Raw genomic sequence first — 20,534 nt, 5'->3', positions numbered from 1 at the left:
GGGTTTTCAACATTTTTTTTCTGACAATAGTAGCGCACCTGAGTGCTCTTACCATAGCAAAAAAATGGCCTTGTCATGAAGGGGGTAAAATCTTCCAGATTCCAGGTGGTTAATGTGCATGCAACCCCCCCCCCCCCCCCCCTTTTATTTTACATCTTTAACTGTATACATGTGTATGGACATGATACCACAGTAAAATAAATTACATTATGGTTTCATAACACTCAATAAACGTTTTTTTAGTCCATTCAGCAAGAATGCATTAACTCTGGTTAACCCTTTTTAGTAGCATAGGGGTACTTTTATTAAACTCACTCTTGGTAGCACTAAATTTATAATAGTATCTATTTCCTGAAATGTCACTGAACATGCACATATTGATTTTTGGATGACTTTGGAACAATGAAAGATTGAAGAAAGTGATTCTTCTTTTCTTTTTTTTTTACTGTATTAAGGCTTTAAGGTACCCGTATTTTCAAGTTGGACATGCACTGGGCCCTCCAACACAAGTTGTGGAACAGAAAAAGGCTGTAAATAAGCCAGCACAATCCACTGAGCCTCAGGCGCTCTTTGAGATAAAAAAGAAATCCTCCTCTCCTCCTAATGCACCAGAAAAAACATCAAATGACTCACCTGCTCCAAGCAGGCCCCTCCAGCAAATACAGCTGCCACAAAGCACAGCTGACAACCAGCTGCCATCCAAGCATCCTCAGGTGACTCTTCCCAACATCAGGAAAGTCATATCACCGGTAAGTACCTAGTAATGTAATGTTGTATACTTTGTATACGTTTTACAAAAAATGATTGCGTACCTGTGATTTTTACTATGAATATATTTCACATTTTACCATATGCATACTATCTTAAAGTGTACATCTCTGTAATGCATAATTCTTTTTCAATGTTTTGCACCTGTAAAATCGCTGCAAGTACAGAAAGATACACGTTGATCTGCCAAAAATCCAGTGAGCTCCTTATTTTCTGTTTCAGCTGGCAAGTTAATGAAGAGATGTGCTGCATGCTTTTTTTTTTTTTTTTTTTTTTTGCAAATTTATTTCAGGTACTTATATAGCGCTGTCAATTTACGCAGCGCTTTACATATACATTGAACATTCACATCAGTCCCTGCCCTCAAGGAGCTTACAACCTAAGGTCCCTAACACATTCATACATACATATACTAGGGCCAATTTAGACAGGATCTGATTAACCTACCAGCATGTCTTTGGAGTGTGGGAGGAAACTGGAGTACCCGGAGGAAACCCACGCAGGCACAGGGAGAACATGCAAACTCCAGTCATATGGTGTCGTGGTCGGAATTCGAACCAGCAACCCTTTTTGCTGCTAGGTGAAAGTGCTAACCACTACACCACTGTTACATAATCTCTTCTCTTTCTGTATATGAATGATGGCACTGTAATTATTTTAATAAAAAAAGAAGTACCTTTTTCCTAATCGATATACTGCTGTCACATGACCCAGCTATTTCCCAGCCTGTCTGCAGGGAAACATGAGCAGGAGGAGCTTCTAGTCCCCTGGTCACATGTTCAAACAATAAAACAGCCTTAGGGATACAGAGTAAAAAAAATATATATTTTCAATAAACTGTTTAAATCATCATAGAAATATATATTTGAAATCAAATCTTTATTATTTTTTAATAACATGGTGTGGGCAGATTTCTGCCAGTCACATGCTGTGTTACACCCCTCCAGCCTATGTCTTAGAACAACAAGGAGGTGAAGCCTTCATCAATCTACATGCAATATTCCAACACCATTGTGTTTAGCATGAAGGAGGGAGTGGGCTTTCATTTACCACTGTGTGTTTGCCTACATGTGTGTCTCTATAGTCACATGGGCTGCTCAGATGTGATAGGGAGGAAATGCTCAGCATAGAAACTCACTGAGCATGTGTAGAAGCTGCCAACACTGCTCTATAAAATGGCCAAATGCATTGGGGATATGATCAAAGGGGGGGGGGGGGGGGCAGAGAACAGCAGGATCAACCAGGTTTTTTGCAGAATACAGAAAACAAATCTTGGTGAGTGAGTATGAACAGCATGTAAGACTGCATTCATTGATAGTTTTTTATGATGTGGGTTTAGTGACACTTTAAGGATAATTGTGATAGACTAGTTAGTTTAAAAACTGGTTATTGCTTTTATGTGGTAACAAAGTAGTTATTATTCTCTGGGAGCCAGTTTGCCATAGAATCTCATAAAGATCTGACACAGGTGGCTGCTTCTGTTGAGAGGTGTAGTGCACCAGTGATAACTTTGGACAGGTTGAACACTGGCAAAATAGGTTGTTGCTATAAAAAAATACAGGGTTGTATTTTGTTTTTTGTTTTTTGGCTTCAAAACCTGGAAAAAGAAAACGTAATAAATCTCACATTTTTCCCCATCACAGCAGAAACCAACGGTCGCGGTCGGTGGACCACAGAACAGTGCTGTTAACGTAAAGCATGGAAGGCGGCGCTGGGGGCAGTCGGTTCTGAAGGACAGCTGGGATGAGTTTGACACAGACTTTGGTATTTCTTTTTCAAAGAAGCCTAGCATGACAATGGTTAAAGAGAACAAAAATGATGATTTGGAGTAAGTCTCATGTCTAATTGTGTTTGTGACAAGTCACCGTAATTTCTGATAAGTAAAGAAGTTTTGAACCCAAAGGGGGAGATTTACTAAAAATGAAGCACTCAGAATCTGGTGCAGCTGTGTATAGTAACCAATCAGCTTCTAACTTCAGCTTGTTCAATTAAGCTTTGACAATAAAACCTGGAAGCTGATTGGTTTCTATGCAGAGCTGCACCAGGTTATGCACTCTTCAGTTTTAGTAAATCCCCCCCCCAAAGTGTCTCTGTCAACTCTGTTACACTCTGGGTGTTAAGGGTTTTCTATCCTAAAAGCCTGACACATGGTATGGAGAGATTACAGAGCTTCATTCAATGATTGGCACTTTAAAGCTGCAAATTCAAGGGTTGGCTACCTCTACAATCATCCTAATTTGACACTACTGGTTGGTCATATCCCTGTGACTGTCCACCCCCTTCCTCGGATACTTTGTCACTAAAGTGACTGTTCAGCTCACTAGTACAGCCTTGCACAATGTCCATTGACAGCACAGAGCGTATGTGCAAGAGCTGCAGAGAACGTCTAGTGACTATTGGCCGAGGAGGGAAGTAACAGAGAGCAGTGGGGATCTGATACATACAGAAGTGTTGGATTAGTAGGAGTCTATCAGTGCTTGTACCTCTGCCAAAACGGTATAGTTCTTATCACCACAGGGGGCAATATTATGATGCTCACCTTTATGACAGCAGTTATCAGACATAGAAGTGAAAAGTGGTAACAGGTTCTCTTTATGTTTTGTCAGTAGCACTGCACAGAAGTTTTTCAATGTAGAAAATAACATAGTACTTGCCTTTTTTTTGTATTTTTACATACTGTAAAGGTGGACTCCATGCAAATATATACAAAAAACACAATTTATTTTGTTTATGTATTCATTAAATAAATAAATAAATGAATAAAAACAGCTAAAATAAGTACTGTACATGAATTTGTCTTAATATCAGCTTTCTGCAATCCTCAGCTGCACTCTAAAATGGAGAGGGAGGATCAGTACATAAACATGCAGATGGAAGGCGAGGGATGACCTCATCCATCTGCTGTTGCTCCTTCCCTGTCTAGTTTTAGGTCGAAGGCAGAGAGATGACCTAGCTATATTGGTTAAAGGGTTTGTTAACCCATATAACACAAAGAATGCCAGACCCTCTATTAGAGCCTGGCATAGCACACTATACCTGTTTTATAGAGAAACAAACATTGTAAATACTGATTTAGAGCTGTTTTCAGATATAATAGAGGGGCTGGCAGTGAGAATTTCACATTAGTTTTTTTTGCTAATAGCGGCAGGGGGGGGGAGCCAGAGACAGAGACACAGACACTAGCTGAATGGCAGGAAGGGGGGGGGAGCAGAGGGGACAGCAGCGTATGATGAAGGGACGCAATCAGACCACAGTGATCAAGACAGAGCTGCCTTGATTCTCATGGTCGATACAGAGAAGGTATACAGAAAGTGGCAGGTTCAGGGTTTTTTTTACAGTTTAGAGGGGGACAGATTACACAGCACAAGCACTGTGCTGTGTAATCTGCTTTGAGTTAAGTTTTTTTTTTTTTTTTGGCTTAAAGTGGATGTAAACCCACTCCCATCTTTTTTAAAGTGCTGCCATAGGGGTGATCTATAAGGATATACATGCCTCCTGCATGTATCCTTACCTTTCAAATGTCTCCCCTCTGTCTGTTTGGAGCCCCCAAAAACGCCGGATTCAGTGGGTGGGTCCGTTGTACGGCGCTTGGTGGGCAGAGTCATGACATCACCAGACTCCCCGCCCACCTCTACACTCGTGCCTGGCCGGAGTGAAAAGTGCGCGCACAGGAGAAGAGGAGCACGCTCATGACTCCTGTCAGTTCATGTGTCACTGTCCAGTGACAGTCGGGGATGATCGGTGCGGCGGGGACAGCTGTGAGCACGGATCCCCCTGAGGAGGCAGAGAAGGAGAAGCAGCTGATCAAACGCCATGCAGGGAGATCGGTGCTCACGGCTGTCCCTCCACTGCACCGATCACCCCCGACTGTCCCTTGTGTCCTCCTCCTCCAGTGCCTGACCTGTTCTCTCCACCACCACCACCTCCCCTTCTTCTCTGGCCCCCCTCCTGTGTCTTCCTCCTCCACCCCCCTCATCCCCCGCAGCCGACTCCCCTCCATTCCAGCGGGCTCTGTCAGGATGGAGAGCGGAGGAAAGGACGGAAACGCTATACATGTCATTTACGGGGGGTGGAGTGCTGCTGGACACAGCTTTATACAGTATATATATATATATATATATATATATATATATGTAATATAGCTGTGTCCAGCAGCAAACCCCCCCATATCAGACCAGTGGAGTGTCTGCAGCCAGGGCTGAGATTATGTGGAACAGCCAATCCTGGCAGAGCAGCAGAAGAAAGGAGTGGAAGGGAATTAAAAAATACTGCCTGTGTTTTACTTAGGCTAGTGCACGAGATATGTAAATCACCTGTCACTCACAGCAAGGGGGCGTATTTGACAAAGTTTTGCTCATTTTGTCAAGAATTTTCTTACTGAACAATAAAAGAGGATTGCTCAGAGATGGATTAACTCTGTGTGGCAAGACTGGGCTCAAATGATAGGAAATCTTATACTCTACAATATGACATAAAAAAAAAAAAATTTCGGGTTTACATCCACTTTAACAAACGCTTTAAGTTGGGCAGAGAAAAACCAGGTCACCAACTTTGCTTTGTAGCAGGGATTTGTAAATCTCATGATAAGCTGCACAACAAAATACATTCTTTGGCAGGTAAATCGGCTCTCATATGCTGTATGTATAGAAGTTTCGTATTTAGCTGTGTTTGTGGAGTTCAGCTTTAATGTGAATAGTCAAATGCATTGTACACTAAATACTGGTTAATTTTTAGCTTCACAGATTCTACTGATTTAAACAAAAGTTTAAATATGGTTACAGCAAGAACAGATTCTGGCAAGGCATTGTCTGCCAAACAGCATTACCTCAGACAGGCAAGATACCTACCAGGTAATCATTATTTACCATATTGCCATCATTGGCTGATTTAGGTAAGCCAGTGTGCTCTGATTTGCAACAATTGAAGCATGGAGGATGGTCTGTACACACTTCAGACTGTCAGATATGGAGGGAGGCTGAATGAACCGTTTTCTATTTTTTTCTTTGACATGTAAAGAGTCTGTGTGTACAGGGGGTGTATGCCATATCTATGTCTGCATGTATATGCACCTTGGTAGTCATCAGTGGCGTCTCCAGCTTTCATATTTCGGGGGGCACATGGGGAGACAGGGACAAAAGTAGGGGGGCAACTATAAAATGCAAATATGTGTGTGTATATATATATATATATATATCTCCTGGGGCCCTTTACTACAATCCCACAACGGCCCTTTCTGCAGTGAACTCCCTACCTACTGTATTGGGACCCCCCCAGGGTGGCAGAAAACGAGATATATGTCACCAGCATACCAAGAAAATATAAGGGTCCAAAGCAGTGGGAGAACTATCAGGGTTGCAAAGGTTGTCTTGCAACCGGGCCCTGGTGTCCTGCCACTGTGGGGTTCCCCAGCCTCCTCTTGCTGTCCTGCCCCTGCTATTGACAGCGCTGGTCTGGCATCTCTTGGAATTTACAGGCTGGTTCTCCTGTCCTAAGGATGGGAGAAATCAGTCTGTTTTTTCAGTTACTGAGAGTCCTGGTGGAGTCCTTCCTGCAACTCGCTCTGCTCCCTGCCAATGAGGATGCAGGGGAAGGAGCAGATCGGGCAGCCGTGGTTGTGTGAGCGCTCGCATTATGCAGTGTGCAGTGTCAGCGAGCAGAGGGAGGGGGGAGGAATCACCCGCAGGAGCTGACTGGGGACGCTCTCCCTCTTAGACATTGCCTTTTTGTAAAAAAAAAAAAATTTTTTTAATTGGGGGGCACATGGTGGGGCACAGCATAATGTTGGGGAGGTCAGGGCCCCCTCTGGCCCCCCCTAGGGATGCCATTGTTAGTCATAAAATTAGTTGTATGCAATAGACTGTTGTGCCAAACTGCCATATGAACAGTAGAAATAATGCATCAATACTTGCCTGGCAGGGGGGACACCATGATCACGAAGGTGGTTCTCCCAGGGCGAGGCTAGGCCATTGCACTCTGGCTGTGCTGACCCCTGCGATTTCCTCAAATGCAGGAAACTCGACTGCATAATTTGTGGTAGTGGGGGACTGAGTTCGTGAAAAAAATAAATAAAAAATAAAATAATGCATAATTGTTGGGCCCCATTCACACTGTACTGGTGTGGTGTACTGCAGTGCGTGTATGCATAGTCCTAATGTTATAAATCTTGCGACCCAAGACAGCTATGAGTGCGGCCCAACACAAAATCTTAAACTTAATTAAAAATGTTGATTTTCGTCATGTCATCAGTTTTCGGCAACACCTACTGTATATTTGTGAGCAAATATTTTCATAAATAAAGCCCACGAAGGGCAAAATTAGACCGAAAAGATCTGATGAGCACCTTGAAAATTAATTGAGGATTGCTATTACAGCCATCAAACTGGATATTGGTGCGTTAGGTTATCAAAAACAGTGTCAAATAGTTTTATGTTGCCCTCTTTTCCTTTATAATAAAAAATATTACAAAAAAAATTAAGTTTTATTACTCAGATAGGTACATTATTTATATCAGTGATCAAAAACTTGTGATTTTTTTTGGTCATCAGCTATCCCTATTGTTAGCGTATTTTATGTGTGGCCCAAGACAATTCCTCTTCTTCCAATGTGGCCCAGGAAGGTCAAAAGGTTGGACACCCCCGTTTTAAATAAATGGTGTTCACATCTCGCAACACGATTTGGAAAATATCACCTGCCCAGTTTCTTTTTCTGTTCTACAGTGTTATAAGGTCCATAAATGTCTATTTTGAAAATTTGGAAATTAGAAATTCGGAATTTCGAAATTTCGGAAATTTCTCATTTCTAAAATTATGAGTTTTCCAATTTCCGAAATTTCGAATTTACGATTTTCTGAAATTTCGATTTCCCAAAATTTCAATTTTTCGAAAATTAAGAAATTTGAAAATTAGGAAATTTCGGAATTAAGAAATTTGTCAAAATTTGTTAAAAAACAAATTCGGAACTAAACGAATTGCACATGTCTACTATTTATTAACTCTTCTTTGCAGTAGATCAGCCCCGGGTTAAATGCACCTGTCAATGATATCTGAATGATCTCCAATGTGTCTTAAAATGATGTAAAACTGAGGCCATCAACACAAGCCCAAAGCCAATTCACATATGCCTCGTTTCCACCGAGCGGATCGGTTCGGTTCGGTACGGTGCGCTATTTTGGGTGTTTCCATTATGAAAGCGGCCCATACAACCGAACCGTACCGCTCCATTCAGGGTCCTGCTTCAGATGTGGGGCCATAGAAAATGTAACGGTTCGGTTAGGGCGGAGCTACGATACATTCCACTGATTGGTGGACATGTGATGCCATGCTAGGCATTTTTTCGAAACCCACGTATGGCCCCTGTCGGTCCAACTTGCAGTGGAAACGCTCACCTGAATAGGCCGGACCATTCTAGGCCTTCCAAACTGTACCGACCCGAACCGATCCGCTCAGTGGAAACGAGGCAATAGATACATAGGGGTTGATTTACTAAAGGCAAATAGACTGTGTAAAGTACAGTTGCTCCAGAGCTTAGTAAATGAGCAGAAGCCCTGCTGACTTCCATCATCCAATCATGTGCAAGCAAAACTGTTTTTAAAATTTTCCTTTCACATGATTAGGGATTCTTTGCAAAGCTTTACCTCCTTTACTAAGCTCTGGTGCAACTGCACTTTGCAAAGTGCACAGTTTATTTGCCTTTAGTAAATCAACCACATAGGGTCACTGCAGCATTTCTTACTTCACAACTGCAATGTACTACAAAATGAGAATACCTACTACCAATGTATTCTGAATGTCTGTCAGGACCTGACTGCCTTCCATTGCAGAGATGACTGAAAAAACATCAATATACAGTATGTCTGGTTTTCAATTAAAGTGGTTGTAAACCTCAGACATGAAATATGAACAAAGCATATCGCTCTAGTATACTTGTCTCAATCCAGAGCACTAAGTGTCATTTCTGTCTGCTGCCTCCTTCCTCTACTATTAGCATGAATCACTTCTGACAAGTTTTCCTGACACCAAGAGGAAAAAGGTGACAGGGGAGGGCACAACCTGTGGTTGACAGCCTCAGCTCTGTTCCTGTGTGATGGAGGGGGTGTTCCTCCACTCCAATCCGCTCTAAGAGCTCTCCTCACTGATGTAACTTCAGCTCTCCGCCCCCTGAGTTTCAGAGCTGAAAGATCCTGTATAAAGTCTGGACTTTGAACTGATGTAGAGAAAAGAAGGCTGCAGATAGACAGGTACAGCCTATGTAGAGGGATTTATTTAATCTCTGTGTATCACCAAAGGCCAGTCACTTCACTGGGTATATGTAAGGGTTTACAATCACTTTACAATAAAATCAAATGTATGGAAAGTTTCTGTGTGTGGTATTACTTGAAGGAACTAGTCATATCCCAGAAACATTGTCTGGTGCTGAAGACTATCACAGTAGGAGTCACACCCTACCCCTTCACTCCTCCCATGCTCCCATGTGTATTAGGTGGCATCACTCATTCTTGCAGGGCAGGGTAGGGTGAGGCCAAGCCCAAGTGTCAACTTCCTTGTAGAACTTGGTCTTTGCATATAGGACCACCCTTGCTTCAGGGGCTCCTAGGGAGCTCTGAAAGGTACTAGAAATAAAGAGAACTGAGTAGGTACACTTTCCATTTAACTCATTGGTGCACATCTCTAGATAGTAAAGGCTTTTATCTTTATACTGTATGTCTTCACTCCTCCCAAAACCTCCTTCCCTCTATCCCCCTCTGTCACCTCTTTCTATGCTCGATTTCAGGGCTTCTCATAGAGACTGCCCTATCCTCTGGAACTCTCTACCTCAATCTGTTTGGCTATCTCCTACTTTGTCCACCTCTAGACAAAACCTAAAAACTAATTTCTTCAGGGAAGCCTAACCCGCCTCTCTCTAACAACTGAACTTTAACCTTCTCCATCATTTAATTCCCATACACCTAGTAAAGTGGTTCTAAAGCTAAAATGTTTTTTTACAAATATTCCATTCTTTGCATTAAGGTAAAAAAAAATGTTTTATTACTTGCTGGTTCCCCCACTTTCCCTAAACACTAACCTACAGTCCTACATTGATCTAACGCTGTGCCTGGCTGCATCTCTTCTCTCCCCTCTTCCTGCATTTACAGGCTTCACTGAAAGCAGCAGGAGCCATTGGCTCCTGCTACTGTCAGCCTAATCCCGTGAGAAGGGAGCGAGGGGGGGGGGCCCAAGCTGTGATGTGTGTGTCTATGGGTGCACACAGCCCGGCTCGGGAGCGCACCTGCATTGCTGTGGGGGCACACACAGAAGAGGAGGAGCAGTGGGGCCCCATAAGAGCAGGTAAGTATACCATGTTTATTATTTAACCTAAAAAAAAAAAATAGCTTTTAGAATCTCTTTAGGTTTTGTATCATTTGATCCTCCCTTTTAGGTTGTAAGCTCTCATAAACAGGGCCCTCCTAAGCCTTTTGATTTGATTTGAATTGTAATTGTATTGCTCCCTGTATTGTACAGCGCTGAGCAAACTGTTGATGCTATATAAATCCTGTATAACAATATAATCTGGGCCTCTTTGTGGCTCTTATGCAATTGAACTGTGTGTCCCTGTTCTGCTATGTGTGTAGGGGTCATTTGCACATTTGTATTAAACCAGCTTGTAAATAGAATACTTTTTATATATTTTTTTTATTTAGGTATGAATCCCAAAAATGTGACGCTGATATCTACTAATAAAGAAGCTAACCATTCTACTTGGGGCAGTTCTCTGTCCACCAAACCTCTTGCTCCTATTAATGGCGGAGTGACGTTAAACAGAAACAATGCAGGTAATAATTATGCTTAAAGCTTATATAAACCCAAGAGCACAATATATTATATTGGAGTTTCCTAGTTTATAGATGTGGTGGCTGCTTTAGTTTCTTGTATTCTTTTTTTTCACCTGGCAATCCTGTCAGTAACACACTTCATGTCCTAGGGTGACAACACTGTACTGTATACAAAAGAGAAACGGCATTATCACCCAAGGGCAGGACTAATGAAGACCTACCCCTCTCTATAACTTTGTGGGGAAGTGTTCTCTGGTCCACACAGAAATGTAGGACTGACAACTTTGTTTGGGATTTCAGTGCAGCAGAGGCACTGTGGTGTCAGCTCACTGGCAGAATCAACAGGTATTTTTTACATTTATGGAACAAAGATAATGTAGCGCCTCCCCCAATTTCAGGGGGCCTGGTGTTGACCCCCAGAGACAGCGAGGGCCAACATTCCTCCTCAGGGTGCAGGTTACTAGGCATGGTGGGGGGTGTACAAGGTAGAAAGATGGGCGCCAGTCGCTTTTATGCTTAAACAGAGAGAAGTTTATTTCTCACAAACAGGAAAAATGTGGGAGAAAGGGGTAGTGCACAGGACACCCTTACACAGCACACACAGCAGTAACTAGCAGACCAGCAGACTCCTTAGACAAAAATATGTAGAAAAGGTAGGTAGCAGTACAGGAGAAGGGCATTTAAGCTGGAACCAGCAATCTGTACTTTGTAGCGTAGGCTGTCTCCTATAGCAACTGAACTTAACTCATGGCACCATACGCAGTTTCTTTTGGATAAGTTCTGTATTGAAGTCCTCCCAGCCACTTCATAGTCCCCGGCTCATGAAGAGTTACCTCATGTGCTTCCTTAGAACTCCATCCCTCTCAGCATTGCCTCCAGGTAATGAGCAGGCTCTTCCTTGCAGAACCTTGAGCACATGCTCAGGCATCAGGCCTACCCAGCTGGAGCTGTTCCTCACACACCCACCCAGACCGCAGTCTGTGCGGAGAAGACCCAGATCACCTGACTGTCGCCAAATAAATACCTTCTCCCACAATTTATAGCGGCCAGTGCTGATTGGCTGAGAAAGGTATGTTTATTCCTAACCTGAATTCACTGTAGCTCATCATAGTAATGCCAAAGGCAACAAACCTCAACTGAAACAGGCTTAGGAGGAAACTTTTCTTATCGTACACCATGAGACACAGAGCCATAGTAGTTACTATGTGTGTTATAGGCCACCTTCAGGTGATGGACACTGGCACACCCCAAATTAAAAAGTGCACTCCCTATATAACCCCTCCCACTGGTGGGAGTACCTCCGTTTTTTCGCCAGTCTCTAGGGTGTTGGTCACAAATAAAGATGTGCTGTGCTGAGCTCCACTGGAGCAATCCTTGTTGGGGTTAGCCATGCAGCGGGATCCATTCAAAGTGTCTTTTTAGCTGAATTGAATGGTACCCGGGCCTCATATCTGAAGAAACGAGGTCTTGCCTGTAATGCTTCTCTTTTTTAGAGAGCTGGACCCCGGGATACAGTACTTTTTGGTATTAAGACCAAAAAGTTTTACTGGCGGAGGTGCTATTACAGGTCCAGGATTGTGGGTTTCCTCAATTATCCCCAGCTCCTGAAGGTTTAACGGAACCCACCATGAAGAGTGAAGATTGGGTCTGTTGGTTTACCACAGAAAACCCTGCGGCGGGAAAGGTAAGTGAAGTTTTTCTAAGAAATTTTCAAAATTTTCTTATGAATGTCTCCTTTAACTAGTAAATGTTGTCATGCCTGTGTCACCACTGGGGGCTGTATAGAGCACTTACGTCTCATGCTTCTCAGAGAGCCCACGATGTGTCCAGGAAACAGCAGTTTTCCCTTCGTCCAGCCGGCAGAAGACCTCCGGTAAATCTGGGGGGGGTTGGACGCCCCCCTGTGCTGTTTTTCCTTCAGGGAAAGAACGCTCAAAAAAAAAAAAAAAAGAAGCGCGAACAGCACGCCTCTTAGTGACTTCCAGGCCCCCCCCCTACGCCATTTCTCTCTGTTGATCCCATAGGATCAGAGCCCGCGCTCGTGCCGGAAAAGCTTTATTTTGAAAGGAGAGAAGAAGGGCCGTAGCAATGTGGGGAGGGGCTTAGTGCGGCGTTGGCATCCTCCAACGCCCAGCGTGGGGAATGTGTGTTTTAACCCTTTCATGACTAAGCCTATTTTTGAAATTTGGTGTTTACAAGTTAAAATCCGTATTTTTTGCTAGAAAATTACTTAGAGTTCCCAAACATTATATATATTTTTTTAGCAGAGAATCTAGAGAATAAAATGGCGATTGTTGCAATATTTTTTATCACACGGTATTTGTGCAGCGGTGTTTTAAACGCAAATTTTTGGAAAAGTGACACTTTCATGAATTTTAAAAAATCCAAACAGTAAAGTTACCCCAATTTTTTTGGATAATGTGAAAGATGATGTTACGCCGAGTAAATAGATACCAAACATGTCACCCTTTATAATTGCACGCACTCGTGGAATGGCGACAAACTACGGTACCTATGAATTTCCATAGGCGACGCTTTAAAAATTTTTTACGGTTACCAGGTTTGAGCTACAGAGGAGGTCTAGGGCTAGAATTATTGCTCTCGCTCTGACGATCGCGGCGATACCTCACATGTGTGGTTTGAACACCGTTTACATATGCGGGCGCGACTTCCGTATGCGTTTTCTTCGCTGCGCGAGCTCGCGGGGACAGGGGCACTTTTTTTTTTTTTTATTTATTTTATTTATTTTTTTACTTTATAAATTGTGTTTAAAATTTTTTTTTTTTTTTTACTTTTATTGCTGTCACAAGGAATGTAAACATCCCTTGTGACAGTAATAGGTGGTGACAGGTACTCTTTATGGAGGGATCGGGGGTCTAAAAGACCCCCGATCCCTCCTTTACACTTTACACCTTTACACTGAATACTATGTACTTTTTTAAATTCGGCGCCATTGGCAGCCGAGTAAACGGGAAGTGACGTCATGACGTCGCTTCCGCGTTTACAACGAGAAGGCTGGAACGAAGCCGCTCACAGCTTCGTTGCAGCCCGCCCCCAGCCGCTGAAGGCAGCCGAATGGACACCGGCCTCCCGATCGCACGGGAGGCCCGGTAACAGCGGCGGGAGGCGGCGGGAGGGGGGGGATGTCCCCTCCCGCTCCTCCGGTATAACAACCGAGCGGCTTTTAGCCGCATCGGTTGTTATACACCGGTAGCCGATCGCCCGCTGTAAACAACGGTACCGGGATGATGCCTGCAGCTGCAGGCATCATCCCGGTATTACCCCGGAAAGCCGAGTATGCATATCTGCGTACGGTCGGCGGGAAGGGGTTAAAGGCACCATTTTTGCTGTTTCAAACGACGGAGGGACACAAGAGCGAAGGTATATATGAGGTTTGGTGACACAGGCATTCCTTTGACACATTTACTACTGCACCAGGATGAGCATTAATAGCAGCAGCAGAGCTGGACTATTGCTCAAGCAATGCATGCATTCCTTCTGGTAGTACCTCTGCTTTGTGCATCGGGCTATGGTCGGAAGGGAGCTTAAAATCACCTAAAAAAAGGGCTCTAGAAAGACTATAGTCACTAGGGAGCCTAGACCCATCTCAAAAAAGAGGGCATCCTCCCCTGGGAGTAATATGGCTGGTCAGAGTGGGCCATCAGGAGGGGCAAGGGTTGCAGCTGCTTTTAGCATTACAGCCCCTGTATATATGACTAAGGAGGTTTTTTCTCCAACCATTCTAACTTTGGAGCAAAAAATTGATGCCTAATCGCATCCCAGAGTGGGACTAAGCATAACAGATCCCCGTCCATTTGCTCAGGACCCTCATGATGAGGAACAAGGGACGAGAGATGACGAATTTCTCTCAAGGGACCAGGGAAGGGCTGATATCCGAAGAACCTAATACGAAAGGATGAAATTGGTTGGTACAGTCTCTGACTGTATTGGTCCGCTCCACTTTTTTACTGCCTATAAGTGCAGTCAATCGATGAGCCCACTTCTGGTTTGGGTTCATTAAAACCTCCTCAATCTGTTCATGCTTTTCCTATCCATTCTTGGTAAAAAAGCTTATGTATTCTGAGTGGGAGCACCCAGATAAACAGTTTCTTCCTGCAAAAAAGTTTTTCAATACTTTATCCTATGGAGGAAAAGTTCTATAAGAAATGGGGATTTCCAGCAGTTGACGCTGCTATATCCGCTGTACCTGACTTGTCCAGTAGACAATGCTCATATGCTAAAGGATCCAACAGATAAGAAGTTGGAATTCCTTTTCAAAAGCTATATTTCGCTCACAGGTTCAGCCTGCACTGGCAGCGATCAGAGTATCTCAGTCCTTAAAGGACCAGTTTATGGAGATACTCAAGATTATTCCTGATCAGCAGGCCCAAGATTTGGCCGGGATATCAGAAACATTGTGTTTTTCAGTAGGCGCTATGAAAGATTCTATTCTCCAGTCCTCACGGCTCATGCTAGGCCTGGTACATGTGCATAGAATCCTATGGTTGAAAAATTGGTCAGCCAAAGCGCCATGCAAAAGCTCTTGGCTAGTTTCTTATTTCATGGTGACTGGTTATTTGGAGACAATCTGGATAGGTATATCCAAAGAATTTCTAATGGGAAAAGTTCCCTTTTACCTGTTAAAAAGAAGTTTAAGCATTTTTTCTTTTAAAACTTGCTTCTTCTCCGGTGCCAAGGGCATCAGCCTCCAGGCAGTCATGACGGCCTCCACCGTCAGGTTCAAGAGGTAAACCTCAGGGTTAGTCCCAGGACCAAAAGAGGACCTGGGGGAGGAAACCCACAAAACAAAATACGAAATCCTCTTTATAAAGGGGCACCCCCGCTCGCTCGAGTGGGGGGGAAGGTTTCTACAGTTTTCAAGGGTCTGGCAGGAACAATGTCAAGACAGATGGGTAGCTTCCTCAATTTCTTAGTTACAAGCTAGAGTTCCGAGGGTTCCCGTCTCCTCGTTTTCTCAAACGTTTCCAGAGATCCAATGAAAAAGAAGTCTTTCTTTTTAGCTTTGGATCATCCCTTGTCTCAAGGAGTGATATCGGTGGTCCTCTTGGAAGAGCAAGGATTAGGGGTTGTTATTTATTTATTTTTTTTAATTATTTATTTATTTAAATTTTCAGGTACAAAAAATAAATAGCTCTCCTCCAACAGAGGGTCTACATCGACACTTCTTACAAAATCATTTCATTATATACCCACTTACATTTCAACCCCCCCCCTCCCCCCTCTATCCCACCCCAGCCCCCCATCTGCAGATGGACATCATAATGCTAAGTGGGGTACTCCTGTTATATCTGGGCTGTCAGGAATCCCCTCCCCATCAGTCCCTCCTTGTAACCTCCTCCAGATAGCTCCAAGAGCTTTTATAATCCTGCCATACAGCCCATTTATCCACCCGAACCTCCCCCTCATCTAGCTCACCTCCCTCACTATACAGGCCCTCCATGTTGTATATTTGATTTATACAGAAGAGCCAATCTCGAATGTTTGGGCTTTCTGGATCCAGCCAATTCCTCGCAATCTGCCTTTTGGCCACGTCCAGCAAGATGGGTACTATAGATTTTTGATATTGCTTGATGGGCTCTTCCGTGCCATGAAACAAACAAACCCATGGATCTTCTACTAAGGTTTTGCCCGTGATAGCTTTAGTTAGTTTTATAATTTTTTCCCAGAAGGTTTTGATGACAGCGCACTCCCACCAGATATGCGCCATCGTTCCCACCGCCCCACACCCCCTCCAACATTCCTCCGATTTTGCAGAGTCAAACTTGCTTATTTTGTCTGGGGTGGCATACCACCTTGCTAGGCATTTAAAATTTATCTCTGTCCTCTTACTATCTACTGCTGATTTATGTAGCATCTTAAAAATCTTTCCTAATGTGAAATTACTACACCGTGACCCTAACTCCCTTTCCCATATCTTGATATATGGGGGCACCTCCAGCTCCACCCCTTCGCTCAGAATCTTATAGATTTGAGAGACAAGGCCCCTCGATTGCTCCCTCTCACAGAGCTGCTCCAGGGGCCTGTACTCTTCCTTACTTCGGCAGTGGTTTCGGCAATTTCTCGATGAAAAAAGACAGCTTGAGGTACCTCCATGGATCAATAGAGAAATTATCAGACCTATCTTTTAAATCAGAATACGTGCATATTTTCCCTTCTTTGATTACATCTTTTAATTGTGTACTGTCCCTTTTAATCCAATTCCCTCCCACCTCCCTCCTCCCCGGTTCAAAAAAAATATTCTCTTTCAAATATATCAAAGGTGAATTATAAGTCCACTTATTCTGGGTGTGGACCTGGTCCCAAAACTTTAAAGCATTATGTGTTAGTGCTGCCGTCTCTGTGCTCAGTGTTCTAAACTTGGGAGGGTTCCAAATAATGTGACTTAAATCTCTACTACTCAAACTGTGTTCTATATTTACCCACCTCCTATCCGAATCCCCCTTTGACCATTCTATTACTCGTGTAAGCACCACCTATTTGTAATATTTATTAAAGTCTGGAAGTGCTAGTCCCCCTTTTTCTTTCCTCCTACTCAGGACTGATCGAGCAATTCGTGGTTTTTTGCCACCCCTGACAAACCTTGATATCAGGCCCCTTAAGGCCCTAAAATACGACTGGGGGAGCGGGATAGGGAGCATCTGGAACTTGTACAGTATTTTAGGCGTTATGACCATTTTCACTGCATTGATACGACCAATCCATGACAGGGGACGCGAGACCAAGCCTCTTACTTCTCGTCTAATTTCATCCAACAGTGGGATGTAATTGTTTAGATACATTTCCTTCAGGTTATTTGATAACTTGATCCCCAAATAGCTGATCGCTTTCCTCCAAGGGAAGGGAAACGACCCTACGAGGCTCTTTTCCTCTTGTGAGCCCACATTCACATTGAGTACCTCGGACTTGCCAAGGTTGATTTTGAAATTTGACATCTCCCTAAATCTTTTAAGGACCCGCAGAATATTAGGGATCGTAATCTTGAGGTTTGTGATGAAAAACATCACATCATCGGCGAAAGCCGCTAGTTTGTGTTCCTCTGATCCTATCCTCACCCCGCTACAGTCTGGATTATTACAAATGGCAGATAATAAGGGTTCCAAGGTGAGGACGAATAGGAGGGGGGACAGTGGGCACCCCTGCCTAGTGCCATTATCCATCCGGAAGGGGTCAGAGGAGACTCCATTCACCTTTACAAATGCCGAGGGACTGGTGTAAAGTATTTTAACCCAGGAGATAAATCTTGGGCCTATCCCCATTGTTTCTAGAGTTTTGATCATACACCCCCAGTCTACCCTGTCAAACGCTTTTTCTGCGTCCATTGACAGGAATAGAACTGGGGGCCCTCCTCGTTTGGTGGACTCCACCAGGAGTACTGATCGCACTCCATTGTCCCTACTCTGCCTTCCCGGCACAAAACCCACCTGATCTGGGTGCACCAGAGTGGTCATCCTGTCCCTTAGTCTACCTGCCAAGACTTTAGCATATAGCTTCACGTCGGCGTTCAATAATGAAATGGGTCTATAGCTAGAGCAAAGCTCCCTATTTTTGTCTTCTTTATAAATTAATGTAATAGAAGGTACCAGGGCCTCCCCCTCCATTGTGCAATTAGGACCCAGTTCATTCCAGTAATGGCTTAGTCTGGGCACCAGATTATGTTTACATTTTTCCAGATATAACGAAGTGAAACCATCGGGGCCAGGACTTTTCCCCTTGAGGGGACATTCTTTAGGGCAGAAAGTATTTCCTCCTCCTCTATAGGTCTGTCAAGGAAATCTCTCTCCTCTTCAGACAACTCGGCTACTCCTGCCTCCTTTAGAAATTCTTCCACCTTCCCCGCCTTTGAGCTTTTTCCTAATCCCTTTTGTCTAATAGAGTATAGGTACAAAGTACTCTCTAAACTCTGTCGCTATTCCTTTACTTCCTTTACTATTCCTTTACCTACCTTTTACGTACCTACCGCTTCACCTTTTTTATTTTGAATTTTCTCTATGTAATTCCTGTCCCTTTTCTTTCTCATGATTCCTCGCCAGATGTTTACTGGATTTGTTCCCCCATATATATTTCTCTTTTGTTAATTTATTAAGGGCCCTTTTAGACTCTTGCTCCATACTGTCTCTCAACTCTTCCCTTTTTGCAACTAATTGACGGAAGCTGTCCTGGCTCTGGCCTTTTGATTTTTTGTGGTCCTGTTCTAATACAAAAATTTCCTTAATGAGCCTTTCCCTCTCCTCTCTTCTTTTTTTTTTTTAACCTGGCCCCTATGGATATCAGTACCCCTCTTATATACGCTTTATGCGCCTCCAGCAGCACCGATGGGGAGATTCCTCCTGTATCATTGACTCTGAAGAAAAATTCAATTTCCTCCTGAATCTTTTCTAAGATTTTTTGGTCCCTGAGTAGGTTTTCGTTTAACTTACACGAATAGGACTCTCTTTGGGGTTCCGAAATCCTGATCCTCAGTGTAACTGGCGCGTGGTCTGATAAAGAGGTAACCTCAATTCTAGACTCCTCAACAAGATCCAGTAGGCTGTGGTCCATCAGTATATAATCCAGTCTCGAGTACGTCCCGTGCACAGGGGAGAAGAAGGTATAATCTATAGTTTTTACATGTTGCATCCTCCACACATCTATTAGATGGCATTGGTGCAGCCGTCGCTTAATCATGCTTAATTGAGCCTTACTTGTCCCCTGTGCCCGGGACGTACTATCACGGGCAGGGTCCAGACAGGGATTGAAGTCCCCTGCTAGCACCACCTCTCCTTCCCTGAATTCTGCCAATTTGGAGAGCACCCCTTTTAGAAACCCAATCGGGTTTTTATTGGGGCAGTAGACATTCACTAAAGTGAGCTTTTTCCTCCCCAGGATACCCTTAAGGAATAAGAATCGGCCCTCAGGATCCGTCAGCCTTTCCACTACTGAGAATTTAACGGATTTAGAAAACCCTATTGCCACTCCCTTAGATCTCCTAATTGGTGTATCGCTGTAATACCAGAGGGGCAACCGTGAAGAATATAATTTTATGTTTGATTCCAGGGTCAAGTGTGTCTCCTGGAGGAATACTACATCCGCTCTGTAGTGTTGGAGCTCCTTGAGAACTTTGTGTCTTTTTACTAGGGAATTCAGTCCCTTAACGTTATAAGACACAAAATTTAACTCAGGTATACATGTAGATTAACCTTATCCCCCTTTCTCTGATGTCCTCTGAGTACTCCCTCTCTGCAGATAGGGGCCCCCCTCCCTCCTCCAATCCCCTGGAGCCTTTATTATAAGCCTCAGTCTTCAATCTCCACTCTCCCCCCCTAACCGGAGGCCGACAGGGGGAGACTAAAAAGAGGAGAAAAAAAAAAAGGGAAGTCCTCTTTCCTTCTCTTCTTCTCCAATCATCTTCTATTTGTCTTCTTCATCTTTTCATCTTTCTATTTCACTGATGTAGGGACTTCTGGTGTAGGGATCCCCAGGTTTTCACAAAAGTCCCGCATCTCCTCCGGAAACCTCATCTTGTGCATTCTGCCTTCTTTTGTTACCAGCAGGGATGTTGGAAACCCCCAACTATATTTTAGATTAGCCTTCCTCAGTTGGTCTAGCAAGGGTTTTAGTTGCCTTCTTCGTGACAAGGTACCCGCTGATAGGTTGGCAAAATTTTTTAACTCTTTCTTATCAAAACTTAATGGGGGTGCCCCTCTAAGGTTGGTCCATATCTTCTCCTTGTCTTCATACGAATGGAATTTGACTATTACATCTCTCGGGATATCTTGTCTTATATTTGGAGGTTTTCTGATCCTGTGCACCCTTTCAATCCTCAGCACCTCCTCTTCCCTTCTTCCCAGGATTGGGTTAAAAATTTTCTGCACCTTGTTCCTTAAATCCTCATTCTGTTGCTCAGGGAGGGCTCTTATCCGCAGATTTTGGCGACGGCTTTGATTTTCTTGTTCTTCCA

At 43.7% G+C, this 20,534-nt stretch overlaps 1 protein-coding gene and 1 pseudogene across 5 annotated transcripts in view; both read left to right on the top strand.

Moving 5' to 3' along the window:
• Positions 1–20,534, top strand: part of MAK (male germ cell associated kinase) — a 131,642-nt gene that overhangs the window by 89,102 nt on the left and 22,006 nt on the right. For all 5 annotated transcript variants that reach the window (XM_073631050.1, XM_073631046.1, XM_073631049.1 and 2 more), the window contains exons 9-12: positions 456–749; positions 2,412–2,596; positions 5,503–5,618; positions 10,445–10,576. In XM_073631050.1, the coding sequence (XP_073487151.1) occupies positions 456–749; positions 2,412–2,596; positions 5,503–5,618; positions 10,445–10,576 (727 nt within the window). The remainder of the gene's footprint in view (positions 1–455; positions 750–2,411; positions 2,597–5,502; positions 5,619–10,444; positions 10,577–20,534) is intronic.
• LOC141146395 (U1 spliceosomal RNA) lies at positions 6,670–6,823 on the top strand (annotated as a pseudogene).

This window comes from Aquarana catesbeiana, linkage group LG05 (genome assembly GCF_042186555.1).
Source record: "Aquarana catesbeiana isolate 2022-GZ linkage group LG05, ASM4218655v1, whole genome shotgun sequence".
In the NCBI taxonomy this organism is placed as follows: domain Eukaryota; kingdom Metazoa; phylum Chordata; class Amphibia; order Anura; family Ranidae; genus Aquarana; species Aquarana catesbeiana.
Note: the sequence above shows the minus strand (reverse complement) of the source record. Positions and strands in the feature narration are given on the sequence as shown.